The 21,331-nt window shown below is 33.1% G+C and overlaps 1 protein-coding gene across 11 annotated transcripts in view; it reads left to right on the forward strand.

The window, feature by feature from the left end:
* Positions 1-21,331, forward strand: part of LOC130896152 (homeobox protein prospero) — a 229,720-nt gene that overhangs the window by 197,314 nt on the left and 11,075 nt on the right. For 7 of the 11 annotated variants that reach the window (XM_057804058.1, XM_057804048.1, XM_057804028.1 and 4 more), the window contains exons 3-5: positions 12,654-14,784; positions 15,255-15,527; positions 15,989-16,170. In XM_057804058.1, coding sequence (XP_057660041.1) covers positions 12,733-14,784; positions 15,255-15,527; positions 15,989-16,170 — 2,507 coding nt within the window. In that variant the 5' untranslated portion in view covers positions 12,654-12,732. The remainder of the gene's footprint in view (positions 1-12,653; positions 14,785-15,254; positions 15,528-15,988; positions 16,171-21,331) is intronic. The other 4 variants (XM_057804084.1, XM_057804100.1, XM_057804076.1 and 1 more) reach the window with 1 other exon arrangement.

Genomic DNA, 21,331 nt, shown 5'->3' on the forward strand with positions numbered 1-21,331 from the left:
TACTTGAAGAGCAACAGTTACCAAGAGCTCTTGCCAGACGATTTACCGGCTAGAGTGAATTTTTGTCAAACATTACAAAAAAAAGATAGCCCTCAATCCAAGGCCTCTACTGGTATGATGAGAATCCTACTGTCAAAAGGGTTTCACATTATCAACACTCATTTAATGTTTGGATAGCAACAAATTAATAGGTTATTACATTCTAACTGGAAATTTAAATTTTGATACTTTTATAGGAGGTGTCGTAATTGGTTAAGTAACCATTTTCGGAATCGATGGGTTGGCAGAGGTGCAGAAGCTCCGATTCATTGGCCTCCTCAGGCATACGATTTTAATCCATTGGATTAGAGAGTTTGGTCGTATTTTTAAGAAAAAATTTATGCTACAGAGGTAGATTCACCTCAAGAATTGAAAAACAGAATTCAACGTCACTTAAATGAACTCAAAGCGTTTAGAAGATTAATGGATTCGTTCGAAAAAAGGATAGACACGAAACTTTGAATGTGTTAGAATCAAAAAGTATTTGGATCTCACTTTGTCGCTAGCTTTTTTACTATCGCCTAAGGATTCAAAATCTAGAAAATGACTGGGAGGGGTTCTGTGGGGAATAGGATGAAACTTCTTTCTAAATTCTTTATCATATACATACATCAGAGATGCTTTAGATAAGGAACCTGAAGGAACGAAGATTCAACCTTCTTGAAGCCAGAACACATATTGAAGTTGATTTATACAGAGGAATAATTAATACTGTGTAATATTCAGTATGTTTTATCACATATTGGATTTTCTATAAATCTGTTGAACGTTTGTAATCAACTGGAATATTTAATGTCGAAATTGTATTTTTAGGTCATATGATAAGAGGAAGTAGCCCGAGATTGAGCTTCGTAATCACGATTCATTCAAATTGAAGGTCAATTTCGATAACGTACACTAACTATACAGTTGCACTAACTATCATATGAATATTAACAACATTTCTTATACTTAATTCGCTTCCAATCATGGTTCGAAAAATAATGACCACGTATGGTAATAAGCCGATGGATTTGCTAAAAAATTTTCTCTATAAAAGCTTAATGAAAACGCGGGACTTTTTTTCCTAGATTACACGTTTTAAAGATGTGGAATACAAGAAAATTATGAGTTAGAAAGGACCCCATAAAAGTAACGATTCAAGTGAAATGTAGGTGAAATGACAGGTTCGATAACTAGCTATTAGCTTTTTTGAGACTTTATTCATTTAAGGAATCGAATAAACCCACGATTTGCAACACGAAACGATAATAATTGAATTACCCCTAAAAATTTTTACGTCAATCAATTAACATGATTTTGAATACATTTGGAAGAGAAAAATTCACTTTTTGATTATAATAAAGGTTAGGTCGATAAAAAATCATTTTTTTCTAGTAGGTACCGTCCGTAAAAAACATACTTTAAGCAGGAGTGCGTAAAAAATGTGTTATTAAGGTCTCCGTAGTATATCGGCTAGAGTTCGATGCTCACATGTTGGAAGTCCCAGGCTCAAATTCAATTAATAATACAAATTCGTCTGTTGTTTTGTTAATTTCAAATAATCAAAATATTAATAAATTTATGTTTCTAAATGTTTTTGATTTTAGGTCTCTTCTGTTTTAAAATTAGTTTTTTTTATAATTTTTAAAATATTTGAAGTTTGGACTTTTCTTTTAAGTCTTTATGAAAATATGATATTAACACTGACAATTTGCGTATTTAATTAAACTAGAAATTTCTTCTAATAAGAAAAATTAATTTTTCCTTACGTCTCAAATAATCAATTATTTGTAGTTTTATTAGAATTCATAAAATAGAGCTCTAAATTTTACTTAAATTATTCAGGTTCTTTTATCATTTATAATTTTTTCGTCCTTATCAATGTGAATCATTTCTAAAAATTTCTTTTTTCGTGTATTATATTCCGTTGAATCTTTGAATCTTATAATTGAATTTATAGTTTTTTGATATTTCGTGGTTCGTTAACGCAGTTTAATTTTTTTATCGTATTGATGATCTTTTAGTCTATTTTCTAAATACTGAGATGTCTGCTGAAATACTAATTTTTTGCTGTTTTGGATTTTAATTTATTGCAATAATTCGATAATTGTTGGGAAAGTCCTTGTACATATGGTAACGAAAAATGTTTTGATGTGTCTGTTTTGTTTTTTAATTGATTTTAGTATTTGTTAATACTAATAAGAAATTGAAAAAATATTAATAAATATATGATATATGTTATGAGGAAAAATATCATTAAACTTTTGTACTTGCTAGTAGAAAAAATATTGTGCGCAATTCGTGTGTACAGGCCTTTTTTCGACGCATGAGATAATATTCACATTCGTCCACAAAAGTTATATAAATAACCATTATTTTTCGTCGTCCAGCGTTTCCCTAAGTAAAAAATAAATTTTTTCGACTTTTTGTTAAAAAAAATTAACATCTTTGGAGTTAAATCTATCTCCGCCTAGTTATTTGTTCAGGTTTGGATGTAAAAATAGTCACTCGGGGCCAAATCCGGATAATAGAGCAAATGAAGTGGTCAATGTAGTTACAGGGTGAGTCCACATAAATAACTCACATTGGACTTCTTTGACCTCTATTTGCCCCAAAAAACCCACTGTTTAGGCTTCTCTTCCGTCTCGTCTCTTTCGCCCAAAGTTACGTAAGTTTCCACAAGTTTACTTTTATGATTTATGCTTATATGAAATAGCCATGGTTTCCAAAAACTACCGATTGCCAAAAATCATTTCATGATTTTCTTAAAAATTTTTTTCGAGTATAGAAATCTAGAAAACTTCGTGCTTATATGGCCTCAACCAAATTGGCATTGTGGCTAGAAATTCAGTCTTAGCAACTCTCCCTCGTAATTTTTTCTCATACGAACTATTCTCAAAAAAATTAAATTCTAGTGTTCATTATCGCATTATATCCTTTTGAAAATACCAACACCCATAATTAATTGCCCTCACAGGTGTGAGAGATCTATAATTTGATTACTAAAAGCCAAGGCTCGTAGAGCTTACGGTGGTGGCATATGGCCCTTTCGAAGATGAACTTCCTGTAAATCGTGAACGTATGAGTATTTCCTGCTCGTCATGCGAGGTGAACACATAGGTATTGTTCCCATAGTTGATACACTCTTAATTATTAAGAAAAAAAAATATCAGGTGGTGCTTTATGGGGGTGAATATAGTAATAATGTTTAGATGATAAACTGCAGATGTTTTTGTTTTGACGGGAAAGATGAATTAGGTCATTTCTACACAAAAGTCATTTCAAATATTTGAAAATTTCAGTTTATTATTCTTACTAAAAATAAATTTATTTCAATATGATTAATACACTAATTTTGTTCTACACTGTAAATCGAAGTAGTTTGTTTCAGTGAAAACTGCCCGCCGTTAACTAGAATTTGCATTCTTCAAATTTCCAATCGCTTCGTGTGCATATTAAGCGTGTACCACACGAAAGTTGGCAGTGGAAAGTCAATAATTTTTGATCCGCGTACCCAACATTAAAACGAATTTGGAACCAACACTACATACAATTCTTAACCTCTTGCCTTTTATTGCTACGTTTTTTGTATAAAAAAATCAATGTTGCCATTTAATCACTTTTTTATCAGGTTTTCATTTTTTTAGTTAAGTTTAATATTAAAATTTTATTGGTGATAAAAATCAAACTTCGAATTATCATCCCTACCACGTTATAAAAGATCATAGAAAGATTGGTCAAAAAGAGGCTTTAATCATGAACCAATGCACAAATTATGGTATATTCTCCCTCGTAAATAATGTCTAATCTAGCCTAAACAACCTTGAGTCCACTCCAACAACTTTCTGTGATTTCTCTAAGGCTTACGATTGTGTTAATCAAAATATTTTAATTAATAAATTTCGCTTGGTTTAAGTCGTACCTTACCAACAGAAGTCAGCTTGTAAGGGTTGATACAACGATGTCATCTTGCAAGACAATAGAATGTGGAGTGCCCCAAGGCTCAGCACTAGGCCCTATTTTGTTTATAAACGACATCGCCTATCTAGACATCAGTGTCAAGTTTATTTGCAGACGATACTAGTTTCTATTGGAACAACCCTGATCTCACGCCACTTCATAGGACCATGACCACCATTAAATCATGGTGCGATTCTAATTGAATCTGTAAAATTCTTAGGGCTGGACAATTCCTTGAAATGGAAAGTTACATATTGCTGCCTTAACTTAAAAATTAAGTTCTTCCTGTTTTGATTTGAGATCAGTTTCCAAAGAACTGAACTTATGCACCTACTTAACAGTTTTTTATGCGTTTATGTCTCAATTTGAGCGAATCTTCAAACTACAAAGTGAGCTGTTAGATATTTACTCGGACTAAACAGCAGGTCTCACTGCAGGGACTTCTTTATAATATTAAAAATTCTGACTCTTCCTTCTTCATCTATCTTTGAATTCGTAAACACGCTTTTCCAATTTCAGAAAGGTCGTGAACGGTTACTTAGAACGCGGAGCCCCACCTTTATCTATCTACTCCACGTTCAGAATTAGTTAAATGCTCAATTGCAAAAAAAATGCACAATCATTTACCAATTGAATACAAATTTATAACATCTTTTCCCAAATTTCGCAAGAATTTGAAGGAATATTTACTGGAAAGTGCCTTCTACTCTGTAAACGAGTTGAATTCTAATAATAATTTTCAATTCCTGCATGTTGCATACATCAAAAACAACAATAATTCATTGAGAAATATTTGGTAATAATCTTCTAATATTAAATCTAACATTATTATAAAGAAGTCTTCTGTTTCCGTGAAACTCTACCCCGTATAATAAATCCGTTGAAAATAAATACAAAATTTTTTAAATCTATTTACAAACTTTTTTTATATTATAGACGGTATTTTTCTACAAGAATCTGTTTGTTTTAATAATTTAATTACGTTATATATTAGTAGTAATTATTCAATATCCTGATTCGTTTGTATGAGAAAGGCACAAATCAAAGTAAACCCTTGTTGAGAGGAATCAGTGTAAAGGAAGTGCATAATGAGGAAGCTAGGGAATGAAATAAGGCGATAATCACAACTATAGTTTGACAAAGACAGGATACCAATGCGGTCGAAGTCATTATGTAGGGTATGAGTGCCTTCTGTCTATTCGAAATGTTATGAAGAAATTACAACGAGGCAAATCTTTTAGGGAATTTAATGAATTTTGTTAACTTGTATAAGATTCTTATTTAATCGAAGTAGGATGGAAATTCTCAATTATCTTGAAAACGACTTGTACGATTTTTATAAATTTTCTTTTGTCACACTTTGACTTTGTGGTATCGTTTACGCTGTTGTCAAAGCTTTCATCATTTTTATAAATACATAAAGAACTTGTAATATTAATAGAAATACTGAATATTTTATATCTAACTACCCCAATTTCATCCAAACACAGATTGAGAGGTTCGTTCGGTTATTTGTGAATGAGATGGAATCATTATTTATTTGCGATAGGGAATATTTTAAGGTTGGTCCTGATATAGGAATACTTCACTCTGCAGAACTAAAATTGATTGGATTTGGGTAGAGTGATTCAAAAGGAAAACGATCGACGAGGTTGGGTTCCACCTAATAGCGATGGAAAGGCAATTAAGGGAGGTCTAGCAGTTTAGAAGTGATCCAAAGGTGTTTTAGGTATAGAAATTGTTTGATTCGTTTTTGCAAATAACATTTCGCCAGTAATACATTTTGTTAATTTCTTCCGTTATCCCAACTTTTAAATCGGCAATATTGTTTGATTTATTAAAATATACTTTTAAATAACCCCATAATAAGTAATCGAGACGAGTCAAATTGCGAGATCTAGCCGGACATTCGATCGTTCTACGTCTTCCAATGCACCTATTGGGAAAAACCTCGTGCAAAATGTGGTGGAGCTGCATCTTGCACTTTTTTAGGATATGGAGTTTGAGACTCACACAGTTTGTTGACTGTTCTGTTTAAATCAAATATCGCTTCATGAAAAAAAACTATTTTGTTTATGAATTGCAAATCTGCGTTCATTCTATCCATCATAAATTCACAGAATTCTTGCTTTCTATCAGGATCTTATTCATTTAACTCCTGAACTTTGTAAGGGTGGTTTTTTTCTTCATGAAAAACTTTCAAAATAGATCATCGTCTTATGCGGATTTTCCTCAATCTCTAGAAGTATATCTAATTTTTTTTCATCAGTAAATTGAGCATTATTTTTCACGGAAGAAATTACCAAAATAACCCTCGAGGTCATACAAAATGTACGAGAACTCCAAAATCGCCTCGGTTATTGTCAATAAGTGGATGGTGGTCATTTTGAACATTTAATTTCATTCTACATAAAGTTTACATCTTAAAAATTAATCTTCTCAGTTATGATTGCACCAAATTTAAAAAGAAACTTAAGCCTACCAACAATTAAAATTAATATTTGTGAACAGATTTATATGAAAGGTTTTCTTTTTAGTATGCTATTAGCCTTGAATAGAAGACCCCTAATCAGCCTGAAAATCAACGTTTCGGTAAATATATTAGCCTCATCAGGGTAACACAGAAATAAAAATAATCCAATACAGACGTTAGAAATAAAATTTAAGCACATATGGTTAGTTTTAATCGAGATATCCGACTAAAAATTCTTGAGAAATTTTGATTATTCTCCTTCCTTTTTCGTAACGGCACATATCGTTTTTATTGATATTTCCAGGGCAGATGCCACTCACTGAAATATGTAATATAAATAGAAATAACCTTTAATAGATGTTAACTTTAGTCTAATAGTAACTGAATACATTAAAGAAGTTGAAAAGGTTTGAAATTATTTTTTTTACATCTCAAAACATTTAAATTGATTTCCAGTAATTCTCTAGAAATATCTTTTTGTGAGTATACTATTACGAGTGTAAAGATGCACTTGTTTAATGTAATTTTGAAACATCTACAAATTGTACAAAATTATAAACACTATTTACCATTAATAAGTATTTAGGTATTATAAGAGTTGATGATTTTAACAATAAATACGCGTTAAATCCAAAAATTCGCTAAAAAGAACAAAGTAAACAAAGCTCACGTCAAACTCAACTCTCAATACGGTCAGTTAATCACTTTCCGCCAAATTTATCGTTATCTCTTTTTACGATTAGTACTGTTAACTACTACGTAAGTCTTGTAGTTGATCTTGTGAAGAAGACAATCAAATTTATTGTTATGTTTGATTTCTATTGATAGAAGAAGATAGTGGGAGATGGAAGAGCTCCACCATTTTTACTTTATATTACTTTTCGGTAATTCACTGTTTAATACAAAATTTGATCAAATTTTTAAAAAATATATAAAATTAATAGTTTAAAATTCGTTATAAAACAAACTTTCAATATTGAGTGTCTCCTACTCTACATTTGTATCTAAATCGGGCTCCCTTGCAATACCTGCTTAACCTCTTGTCAGTATTTTTCAAAAGAAGACCTTGCACTGATTCGATTGTTGATATGCCGGTTTCTTTTAATGTCCTACCTACAAAACTAAATTTCACTTTGCAAGGTGCAAACAGAACCGGCTTGTAGAACCATAAAAGTTTTTAAAAATCAACTCATACAATTAAACAAATTATAGTCATGGATATCACGTAATCAATATAATTAGTTTTGTAAGTAACAGAGTACAAATTGTCTAGTTATTTAAACATATTTAAACAGTTAAATTCCACTTTTCTCGAGTTATTTTCAAATTTTTGGTACGGCTCTGCGTCAAGGTCAATATTGAAGTAACAAAGAGGGTTGAGGAAAAAGTTACTTAAAGACGTACCCTTAGTGCCTTTCTCGTGAGAAAATTTTTCTCGAAACATGTAAAATACGTTGAAATAGTACAAGGAGTATGAGATAATATATTTGGATAGTAGATTTGGATGAAATTTTACAGATAGTTTATTTCTTGGAATTTTTTGTTATCCAAAAAAGTTTATACTCATCTACATCATACTTTTAAAACAATTCAAGAATAAACTCTGAAGAAACTTAGGTCATTATGCTTCTAAATATTGTTGTCCGAGACCAGAACGAAAATCAGGGCTGTATGGTGGATGTTCCATCAATTTAAAATTATGTTAAGGTGTATATATGAATATATGTTTGCCGTTTTTTGATTTCCTCAAATAACTTCTTGGAAACAAATGGTTGTGTACAATCAGAGATAGGATTAGAACTCACATAACTGGCAACACCAAATAAACATTTCTAACAACTTTTGTTTCATTTGGATTATTGTGAAAGTTGTGTAGATGTCATATTTTTAAGAAATGTCAGAAAAAAGTGGCAGCCATTTAAATGAAGCTACTTTTGTCATTTTCAAAACAATCGATTCAATTGGTGCTCAATTGGTCATTGCTACTGTACAAGCTCAGCAATGGTTTTAAAAGTTTTATCCTGACTTTGTTCAATCGAAAAGAAAAGAACCATTTGTTATTGATTTATTGAATTTAAACGTGGTTGTACTGACACCAATGATGATGAACGCTCTGGTCGTCCAATTAAGGTGATTACTCCAGAAAACATCAAAAAAGTCCATAAATTGGTTATATCTAATCGTAAATTCAAATTGCGTGAGATAGCTGAGGCCGTAAAGATATCAGAAGACAGTTTATTCACAACTATGCATGAACATTTGACCATGAGGGAGCTAAATGGTACCGCGTTTACTCACTTACTCACAGTCGATCAAGAACAACAACGTGTTGATGATACAGAGCAGTGTTTGACTATGTTTACACGTAATAAATCAGAAACATGGATCTTACACTTCGCTTAAGAATCAAAACGATCATCATCTAAGTGGACTGTAGCCAGGGAACCACGTCCAAAGACACAACAATCAGCTGGGAAGGTTATGGCTTCAGAATTTTGGAATATACATGAAATATTGTTCATCGACTATGTCCAAGAGGAAGAGAAAATCAATAGCGAATACTGCGCATAGAGTTGTTGAAGCGTTTAAATGCAAAAATCCAGGAAAAACGGCCTCATATGTCGAAGTTTCACCAAGAAAATGCACCGATTAACAAGTCGATAACAACGATGGTTGAATTGAACAAATTACACTTGGAATTGGTTCTTAAACCACCGTATAGTCCAGATCTGGTCTCCAGTAACTATTTATCTCAAAAAAATGCTCGCCGATAAGAAATTCAGATCAAATGAAGAAGCTGAAGCCTATTTTGAAGCAAAGGACAAATTCTTCTTCCAGCACGTCATCGATAAGTTAGAGAAGCATTGGAAGAATTTTATTGCTATAGGAGATTACATTTATGAATAAAATAGAATTTTGGCAAGAAAATTTCATTCTCAATTAGTTACACAACTTATTGAGTGATATGCTATGATATCTGAAGATACCACCTGACGCTAATTAAAATTTATGCTATATTCCACAAGTAAATTAATAGAGAAGAGAATTTGACACTTTTTAGTAGCCAGTGCTCTACATATGGTAAAAGTATGTAAAGTTACTCATGACTCACTTTGTATAAATAGAAAATAAAGTGGACGAAATAAACTAATAATTATAATATGATAATCAAAGTAGTTTGAGGAAAGAATGACTTGTCTTCAATAATTTATGCAAAAGAAGTTATTTCAAAATATATACGATAAAATCGTTAAATGTTTAGAAGGAACGTTCATACGTCCCCCCAAGTAAACGTTATCGCTCGCTTTGTTTTTCGTTTCTAATCATCAATTTTATCTATCCAGTAACAGATGGTGAAAATATTGTGAGAATTCGAGTAAAGTACAGTAAAGTTCAATACCATATGGCACCGAGAGAGGTGCATGTGTAAAGAAGTGAAATTACTGTAACAGTCCTACACGATGGGGTGGCTCTTTACCAGATAGTCACCCTCTAAGAAACAATCGACAGGAGACATCACTAATGATGTTAGAGATAAACTCTTTCCTTTCATTTCTCCATGAGAAATAAATTTTATGTCGGAAAGAAATCAATTATATTTATAACGTCCTTTCAAAGGATTCGTATTAAATTTATTGCTAAATCTTTCCCGCGGATATTTACTTCTGGTAAATATCCTTGTGAAACATTTTGCTTTAATAATCACTAGATGTATAATAACAGTGTAGAATAGGTGTGGGAGTCGTATTCTTGAAACAAGAGAAAAATGCTGGGTAGGTTCGTAAGTTTGTGCATATGCCTCGCTTCGCCCCCATTGAATACGTCACATCTTAGAGGGTAAAAACAAAAGACCAGACTGCTCAAGTACATACTTTGTATACCTCACAGACATGCTTATTAATATCTGAATATGTCGTTACTTTCTTGCTGAAGCAATCGATATTTGTTCACTAGGGATATATGTTGTTTCCAAACACACATTCTCTCTTCAACCACTAATGATTAAAAAAATACACCTTCAATTTAATATTTTCTAGTTGTTATATTTTTAAATATCCAAAAATATGGAAGAATTAATTTATTTATATTAAACTTCGTCTTAAACCAATAATTCCTTCATTTTTTCGTTGCATATGATGCGAGGAAATCCATTTATGACCTACTAATGTAAAGCAACTTTCCTTCTAATTTTCTCAGGGGTAGGGTGACTTATAACTACAAAACGGGTATAATAAAATGCTGTTTTCACTTCTATTTGAAATTTTGGTTTTCCTGGAGCTTTAAATACTGTTTGAAACGTAGATTTCCCGACACCAAGCGTGCTATTGACTAATTCAACTGAATTATCGATACTTTTACATAAATTTTTGTCTGTTAATGATTTAAAACAATTTAATATTAATTTTTTTTCATTAACCTTAGAAGGAGCGTTTATCACACTAGAATTCACAATAGAATGAACTAAACTTTGAAAATACACCACTTGGACCTTCTTACTAGATAGAAATACATAAAATCGTATTTCCGCTAAAATTTGTCGAGAAAAAATTCTTTTTAAATAAAATATAACAGAATTTCCAATTTTTGGGGGGGTTTTTGACCCCTCCAAACCTTTTTTCAGTGTTCTCTACAGCTTAAGTACATTTATGGGAATAATATTTAAAATTACCGTACAAAGTTTATCATTAGTAAATAGGATCGCCTAGAGATGGGAGCATCCCCCCAGGTCACACAAGAAGCCTCAAATTTTTTATTTTCTGAAGCTACATTGAGTTTCAAATAAAAATTTCAAACCAAAATACAGCACGCAACAGTTAATAATCATGAAATTTAGAGTTCAGAAGTTAAACTTTCGGCATAGAATTCACAATTCACGTACAGGTGGGTCTGTTTTGACAGTTGATGCGCAGTAGCCCAATGCGCTTAGATCTCAGTGACGTTTGTTTACTGAATTTTACTCAAACTATTATACTATTCAAACCTTGACTTTAGTCATGTTATTTCCAAACAAATGATGGCTTTGTTTAAGTTAAAACATGAAAAACCTAACCTAAAAATACAAAATTATTAGTTACCCCTCAGCTTCGTGTTTTGTAATAATTAGTTTCAAGTTAGTTCAAATATTTTGGTAACAAGTACTAAAAGCAAAACTCAATTAAAACTAATTGAAATTAAAACTATAAATTCTATCTATCAGCCTATTGATCTAGAGAAAATCTCAGCGAATACCACGAATTTTCATTAAATTTTAGACTGACTCAAAACCAAGGTTACTTACCAACTCCCGATTTTAATCAATTTAGGTGACCTTAAGACCAAACAAAAAGACTATACTGTATTTAAATCTCCCGCAAATAAGGAAATATATAGTTTTTCCACTTTCTTTTTTCTTGGGGACTATCACGTAATTAATAAATACTTCCTTTCATAAAAAATTTTAATAGTGTACCCAATACGATTTTGCGCCGTACCCCGTATATTAAACGTGTTCACATATTTCATATACTTCAGTTATTCCCTCCAGGATTCATTTAGTGACTAATTTTTATCCTTACTTGCGTTAGATTTGAATTCCTTGAATCTAATTTGAAAATTTCTTTCTTTCGTTTTGTTTCATTGAGAAGCTTTTTTATTTTTTTCGCTGTTTTCACGAATGTTTGGGATTTTCCCGTCAGATAATTATAAAAAAAAATTGTTCACACTAAATATTGTTTTTATGGAAACCAAAGAAATATTTTCTACACATTTTTTTTATTAAACTCAGTTCTAAGTATTTTTTCTACTGTATTATTCTGTAAATATTATCTCGTGAAAACATATCGTAAACTAGGAAGAATGTTTTTCGACAAATATAAAGAGATATGACGAAATTTATATAAATTATATGCGTCATTGTTAAAAATGGATGAAATTTCGATTTGAAAAATTTGTTGGAATACTAATATAATAGGTAATAATAAAAATGAAATTTAAATACCATCTTTTTCCGATTTATTCGTAGTAGATAGAAAAAGAATGTGTTGTCGGGTTCATATCGGCAAACGACCGTCATAATATATATATATATATATATATATATATATATATATATATATATATATATATATATACATACAAAATCAACAGTTGTGCTGAGACCGCAGGTGTCGGCAGTCTCAGCCGACGCCGTGACGATGCCTCATGCTCTCTCTGTTTCCAGGTATTGACATGGGTGACTATTCTTAAAGTGGGGACGATAATCTGGAGGGGGACCTGCACGACCAATAACGCTCCAACTTATGATGTCATCGGAGGAGGAGACAGAGTTCGGTTTGTATACAGATAAGCTCCTGAAGAAATCCAAAAGAACTAGACAGCGCGTGGACGCCGGCGAGCCGCGTAATTCGTATTCCTCGATCCCGAACTTTAGTTCGCGACCGGCTTTTCTCGGTGGTGGTAGTAATTTATACGGCGCCATTTTTACCCAACAGCAACAGTTCGGTCTTTTCGGACCGGGGTTCGCGCCCGCAAAAATGTTGAACGAGCTTTTAGGTCGACAAAAGCCCGAAAATGCCGCGGACGGTGAAGACGCGAAATTCGATAACGTTATAAGATGTGATAACAGTCCTCCGAGTGGTGAACAACTTGCGCATCATATGCTTCGAGATATTCTCCAAGGTAGGAAGCACGAACTTTTAGCATTAGAACAGGATATGCGTAACGGGCAAGAACATATTATGAATAACAATAACAACGAACCAAAGACAAGTCCAGAAAGAAACGACGTTAACGTAACTATGAAAGAGTGTTTATCAGCAGAATCCGGTGAAAGACAACAAGAACTCATGGAAGAAACCCTCAACGGTATGGAAACTGAATCACTTCCATCTCCGAAAGTAGAACCTTCGAGTCCCGCAAAACCGGAAGACGCGAAGAAAGCACGAGTGGAAAATATAGTAACAGGTATGAGATCAAGTCCAGCACCACCTCAAGTAAACGGTTGTAAAAAACGAAAATTATATCAACCGCAACAACATGATAGTAACGCCGAAAGATACGTCGATGACGACGAAGAAGAAATAGAACCGATTCGCCAAAAACGCGTAGAAAAGAATATTCTCAAATCACAATTGAGATCTATGCAAGAACAACTAGCTGAAATGCAACAAAAATATATGGCGCTTTGTACTCGAGTAGAACAAGGTTCGGAAGAAAGTCAAGAAATCGAAGAAATACCGAGCGATAGTGAACAAAGTAAGAGATCAGCTCCACCTTCACCGGTAACGACAAGTACTCCTACACCCATTCCGCAACCGACACTAGCTCAAGAAGTGAGCAAGATGAAGATAAGTCCTCCAGCTCCTCCGTTCCACAACGGATTCCTACACAATCCGCATCAGCACATGAGCAGCGCCGCAGCTATGTATCTAGGGGTAAGTCACAAACTTTTCATGGAACAAGAAGCTAGATTGGCTAAAGAAGCGGCCGCTAACAATGAATCTCAACAAATACAATCGGCTCAACAGCAAACTCCTCCGAAACCCGAATCTAATCATATCGCAGAACGACTGAACATAATAAGACATTTAAATCCGAACGGTACGGATTTAGAGGGTCTCGCTGACGCTCTAAAAAGTGAAATAACGGCGTCGCTATCGAATCTCATAGATTCTATACTATATCGATTCGTTCATCAAAAACGGTGTAAGCAACAAGACGCCGCCACGGCAGCGGAACAATTGAACAAAGATTTGATGATGGCCTCGCAGTTGTTGGATAGGAAATCTCCGAGAACTAAGGTGGCGGAAAGGCCTCAACCTCCTCAAGCTCCACCACCCAATCATCAGAATCACATGGTGAACGGCAATTCTAGCGGTCCTACCATGATGCCTGTACCTAATATGAATAATATGCAGAAACCTTCGGAACTTCACATACGACCTCCGATGTTTCATCCGCCGAAACCTCCGGGAATCAGCGCTCCATTGTACGGCATGAACCATCCGTTTTGCGTTAATAAACAACAAGAAACGCCAGAGCAAAACGAAGCGCTCAGTCTAGTCGTTGCTCCGAAGAAAAAACGCCATAAAGTCACAGATACCAGAATAACGCCCAGAACTGTTAGCAGAATTTTAGGACAAGACGGTATGGGTATGTCGCCAGCTGCTATGGAACCAAACACATGTACATCACCTAGACCGCCCCCATATCACCAGCCGCCGCCGATGTTGCCCGTCTCCCTTCCGACGTCGGTGGCGATTCCCAATCCAGGCCTACACGAATCTCAGGTTTTCTCACCCTACAGCCCCTTCTTCCATGGACCAAGTCACGGCCACCACATGGCAATGCAGGTAAATTTTCCATTTTATATCATTTCATTACGTCGATTATTTTTATTGTACATTTACATTTACATCAAATCGTAAAAAACTATTTAAGGCACGAGAAATTTTATGATATCTAATCTATTTAACCTAATTTTTGTTATTTATTTGTCTTTTAGACCTTTTCTATAGAAACACGTTCACTTCTATGTCTTCTATCGACTGAAAACAATAGTCGTGTTTCAGTTATGGAATAAGGAAATTATTATTAGAAAATTTCAGCATCTCACGATGTTTCTAGTCATCATTTGTTTCAGCAAGGTGAAATAATCAACCGCGGCCGCGGCATCTCTATCCATTCAAATTTCAAAAATAATTAATATTTTCATTAATTTCAGGAAATGGATCACTGTAAACAATTTAAATCTGATCACTTGGTTAATATAAAATATAGGGGAACTAATTAGTTGACGAGGAATTGTTTTTATTTGTTTTAGGCTTCCTCCTCCCCGCCTCGAATGCACAAGATCGAACGAGAATCACCGCCAATTCATCATCCCCCAACCTTATTACACCCCGCGTTATTGGCGGCTGCCCAACATGGAGCCTCCCCGGACTATGGGCATATGAGAGCCCCATCCAATGGGTTAAACATGGACAACGGTGATAGAAATTCAGACTGTAATTCTGGAGATATTTCTTACGATGGAATGCAGCCTACTATATCCTTTTTATGCAAAGATTTTAGTAAAAATCTTAGTGCGCATCATGTATGTATTTCAACTTAAGAAATTTTCATTTTTTTTTCATGTTAAACTAAATTATTTAATTTGCTTAAATTGGCGAATGCGCTCTTTTCAATTCTTTGTTTCACCCTCGTATTGAAAGGGTGAAATCTGCAAGACTAGAATTTAATCTTTATAGTATAATACCCACTTTTGTAGGTCTTCTTATACAACCTCCTACTTAAGGGGGTTAAGTGGGTAGATATCAAAACCAAATCTAAATAATACCTTATTAGAATCCTTAAAGTTACGAAGAAATTCACTCTTACACACAATATATTTCAATTTTTAACCAATAAAATTACAGTTATTATGAATTTCTTATGTGAGAATTTTTTCGAAATATGTTAAGAAAAATAAGTTAAAAGTAGGACAAAAAACCATATATGATTTTTTTATTTTGATCTTGAATCTTTTCGTGAAAAAATATTTGTTTTGCACACTAGCCCGGTATTTCCTTAACTCCTGAGCACTCGTCAACATTAACACCGATGCACCTCAGGAAAGCGAAGCTGATGTTCTTCTGGGTGAGGTATCCGAGCTCAGCAGTCCTAAAAATGTACTTCCCCGATATCAAATTCAATAAAAACAACACTGCCCAATTGGTGAAATGGTTTTCTAACTTCAGGTGAGTTATTTTGAAAATATTTTTCATAATTCTCAGATATTTATACAAATTTAAATCCTCTGGCAAGAAATCATTTTTGTATAGGATTTTGTAACTATTTGTTTATACAAGGTCTCCCAACAAAACGTTCCTTCCCCAAATTAATACGAAAGTGATAAGTTTCTAAAACACCCTGTATATTAAGATCTTCAGGACCTATTTAAATGCATACCTAATTCTAAGAATTGTCTATATTGATATTTAATATAGAAATTTTTATATAGGGTGTCCAATAATTTAATGCAAAAATATCGGGAGCGATTAATAGATGTTCAAGGTCTCAATGTTTGGAAATTAATTATAATTTACGTAGTTTCCGAAATTTTGTGATTCAGTGTCTGAACATTCTGTATAGATTCTATTTTTATTTTATAATTTCAAACTGTGCTAGTAATGGTTTACGCACCCTTAATATTGAACCCTTAGTTATTGTACAGAACCTTCCCTAAGAGTTTTTGAGTAAAGGACTACTATCAAAAATCGATAAAACACATCCCCCGGTTTTTGCTTCCTAATCTAAAGAAAGTAGGGGTGAGTTTGCCGGTCTTTAGCGTTACGGTAAAGAATAAAAAAAATACATAGTCACCTTTTTCACATTTCTATTACTGCTGAGATTTAAAATGAACTTTATCATATTTACACGTAAAGGTCATTTTCTTCGGAATTTCCTTGTGATTAGAAAGATATATATGGATGGTTCCAGAAGTACCTGGCTCAACAAAAACAACAAAAATTTTGGAAAATTCAATATCCTTTTAGCTCCATACACTTTTTATTATAAGAATCGTCAATATTCTCAAAATAGTCATTAACTGTCTCTTCATTGTTGGAAAATCTTTGACTACCGAGCCATTGTTTCAAATCTGAGAATAGAAAATAATCCGAGGGAGCCAAATCTGGCACATTAGGTGCATTAGGTAGCAATTTAAATTTGAATTCATTGCAATAACAGATATGTGAGCTGGTGCTTTGTCTTTATGAAACAACACTTTCTTCTTAGCCAAATGCGGCCGTTTTTGTTTGATTTCTTCGCTAAAACGTTTCAGCAATACTCGCCGTTGATATTTTTTCCTTTCTCAAGATAGCAAATGAAAATGATCCACCGTGCATTCCAAAAAAACCCACACCATGACTTTGCGTATTAATGGAACGATCTTTGTCTTCTTTGTAGCTAGTTCTCCCGTTTCAGTCCATTATTTTGATTAGTATTTTGTTTCGGGTGTGAAGTGATGGACCCACGTTCAATCCATGGTTATGAAACGGCTTTATTTCTTTGATACCTTGCCAAACACTTGATGGAAACATCTTCGCGATACTGCTTTTACAGCAAACGCGGCCCCATCTTGAGCACACCTTTCTCATGCCCAAATTTTCAGTTAATATGCGATCTACGCACTTTTTAAAATGCCTATTATGTCTGATAGCTCGCGCACTTTCAGTCGACGATCATCCAGTGGATTTTATTCAACATATCTGGGGTCGTCACCTCGTTTGGTCGACCACTGCGATGCTGGTTTCCGCAGGTCGTATGATCTCGTTTAAACTACGCTACCCGAAGAGATGTCTCACCCAGGGTAGAATCTAGTTCAGTTGACCAATTTTTTCCATGTTTACTAATTAACTGAAAGCGTTCACTATTGATGGCTGCCAAAAAAGACCAAACAACGTGGTGTCTTCAAACTTGTACTGCACAGATTGTTTAGTTTCTAATAAAATGGGTATTTTTCAAGCAGCTACCGCCATCTCTAGGTCAAGCCATGTACTTCTGGGACTATCCTTGTGGAGTAAATTTTTTCATGTTATCATTACAGGTGACTATATAATTTTATATTTGCGGAATGACGATCTATTAAGTCTAATGGTAGGTAACAGGTATGATCAAATAAAGCTCAGATAACGTATATGATGCGGCAGCTTTTCGTAATCTTAGATTATTAGCAAACACGTTTCCTAATATTGAACGAATAATTTATTTATACACCCCACACGACTTCATTTCAGTATGTTTAGACAGATGTTCCTACATAGATAAGATAAGTAATTTTTCCAATATAACGTGTCCTAATCTATACCAATTTTGGTAATAAAAAGAATATAGAAAATGACTTTACGTTGTTTTGTAGGCTCTTATCAGACACCAAAACGTTTTTCACTTCACTTTTGATCGATATTCCGGTTTATACTCCAGAACATTCCAGATACTTGAAACTATCGAACTTTTTATTGCATTCGCAATTGGAGTAGTTTGAAGTTAATTACTATTTGGTAATTAAAGGGTTGGGGATCATGATACTTGAATTGATAAAAACCAAATTCATTCATAGGTGAAATATAATTCTTAATATATTAAAAAAAATGTAGAAAATTAATCATTAGCGAAGTTGATTGCAGATTCGGATTTTCAGGCAATATATAAATCAAGGTGTGTTGCTTTAATTAAAAATTAACCAAAGTCAATTTGAAGCGTATAAGGAAAATTAAATAACCGGAAGTAATTTGCGGGGTAATAGTGAGGTACACCCATTCCGTTAGTGAAATCATAGATGCTACAATCTTACCACATGCTGTATCAATAATTAATTAATCACATCTAATTGATGAATATTGATTTCGAAAGTTAATTAATAATTGCTGATATTCACTTTATAGAAAATATTGATGAATAAAGGATTATATTTAGAGCATATTCTGTAAAACTATAAAATATATTCATAGAAACCTATGAACCCCGGCGAATAATAAGATTTTTTTATCGAAGTATCGAAATTTCGTCAATTTTTAACAAGCATACCAGGTTTTAAGTAAACTTAGATTGCTCAAAATAGGACAATATCGATATGAAATTAATAAAAGCGTGTTAACAAAAATCTTCTTTATCTATGTATAATTGAGAGTCTTTTCTGAAACATTTGGAAGATCTTTTACTTGCTTATTTTTACTAATTATCATATATTTACTATTTCTTCACTTATTTTTGCTTGTTATTCAATGACGCTCTCGACTTTCTCGGCTCATACAACTCATCATTATTTTCTTGTTCTTTTTTGTGTATTAATACCAAACTTGAGACAGTTATTCAGCCAGTAGAGGGCTGAAGGGCATCGAGGATGCTCGATTCAATACAGAAAATAGCAATTCGACTTTTGGGCAATCCAGAGCTGACCAAAAACTTGGACATCTCAGATCATAGAAAAAAGATCGTTCAACTGACTTTGTTTTTTTATTCATTAACAATTAGCAAAAACTTTCTATCGACGTTAAACAGGACGTAAAAAATAATTTCTCATTGAGTAGTAGGGTGTAATTTTTTGAGATTTCTGTCCAAATTTCGAGGAGATGGACGTAGAAATGACATGTTGTGAGACCTGTTCCTCATGGCTTTCAGCAAATTTTCCAATATTCTGGACATAATAATGAAAAAACATTGAAAACGCTTCTCAGTGCTGTTTTAATATCGCTGAATTATTTATAGATTATTATCTTTAAGACAACCCCACAGTTGGATGTAATATGGACATAAGAACTTTTTGAAGAGTTATCATAATTTTATGTCTAATTTTTGTTTTTGATGTGTGTTCTTCAATGTAGCTTAGTATCTGATGTCATTATCAAATATTTTGAGGTGCCCCAATCGCTTTTACATCTGCGCTTCTTCTAGGAAGACAGTTAAATAAACTTTTCTTTCGTTTGTAATATAAAAATTTCAAATCAAGTTTATAATAAATTGATTATTTATTTTAACTTACATCGTATATCGATTTGTTTTTTTTTTATTTAAAGTAGGTAAACTGATTAATTTTTATTGTTTTTATTTTCTAATTCGTATTATATGACTGAACTAACCGCCAAAAGCACACTGTCATAACTGTCAATGTCATAACTTGTTTATAATTACTGCGTTCGACTATGTACATCTGATTAATCTGACTTTTCGGTGACGTTCGGCAAGCAACTTTATTTCGATCTCACTGCTCGGTTCGCGTTCTTATTCCTTGGTGTACCAAACTATAAACGATGTCATATTTGATAATAACTAATAATAATAATTGTTTCCATTGTTAGAAAAGTTGCAGATCATGTAAGAAGCGAGTGTCTTATAGAAAGTATTCTCATTTTAAAGCGAAAATTTCAACGTTTCATTATCAAAATTGATTTTGAAATTATTACATTCGCTAACGGTCACGGAGAAAAGTCTTAACGATGTTGACAAACTACATAATGACTTACGAGTCATTATACATGTTAACAAGCTAAACTGAGATAACAACTAAGCAAAAGTAATGAAAAAACATCCCTGGATGTAAAGAAAAATACCTACCTACCCCACTAATTAGTCTCAAGACCTTAATTGAATGATTTTTAATTAAGTGCTGAATGCAGTTAACGCGAAGGGAAATTTTTAGAATTATCAAGGTTGCATATAAAATTGTAAAATAAGCTGCTAATTACGTCAGACAGAAACTGGAAAATTTTGTTAATATCTGGTGTTTTAAAACATGGAAAAGTCTAAAGTATTCGAATATCTTCCTAATCATACTATACGATGTGTAGTGTACAGACTATCATTCAAAAATTACTCCCCTTTAACAATAAAAATATCTGAAGACCAATTTCGTTTCAGTTTTTTTTTATTTCCCAGAAGAAAAACACCGGCGAAAAATCAAGGAAAAGTATTTATAGCGATGAAAATCAGATTTAGTTTGCTCGATTTTGATCTCGATTATTCACTTCCAATTGGTAAAAAAATCGATTATATTCCTCAAAAATATGTATTTGATCGATATATATTCCATCTAGCGACATCCCTGTGGTACAAAAGATTCAATATAAAACAATTTTGAATCATTTTTGAAAATGTGAGTCACATATGGCAAAAATATCCGAAAGCCGAAGTTGAAGCCTAAAGATCATCACCAAATCATCGTAAGGTGTATGTCTACTTAATTAGGATTTTAAAAAAGTCTTAATGTTATATACAAAGACTAAAATCTAACCTAAAAATTGAAAATAAACTTTAAACACATATAATATTTTATCGTAAAAATTTCTCTTCTCCGCCACTGTCTGCAAAGAAAGCATATTTCCCAAGGTAAGTCACAGAAGGGTCCTTTAAAAAGTAAAA

This window comes from Diorhabda carinulata, chromosome 1, assembly GCF_026250575.1.
Source record: "Diorhabda carinulata isolate Delta chromosome 1, icDioCari1.1, whole genome shotgun sequence".
Taxonomy (NCBI): Eukaryota; Metazoa; Arthropoda; class Insecta; order Coleoptera; family Chrysomelidae; genus Diorhabda; species Diorhabda carinulata.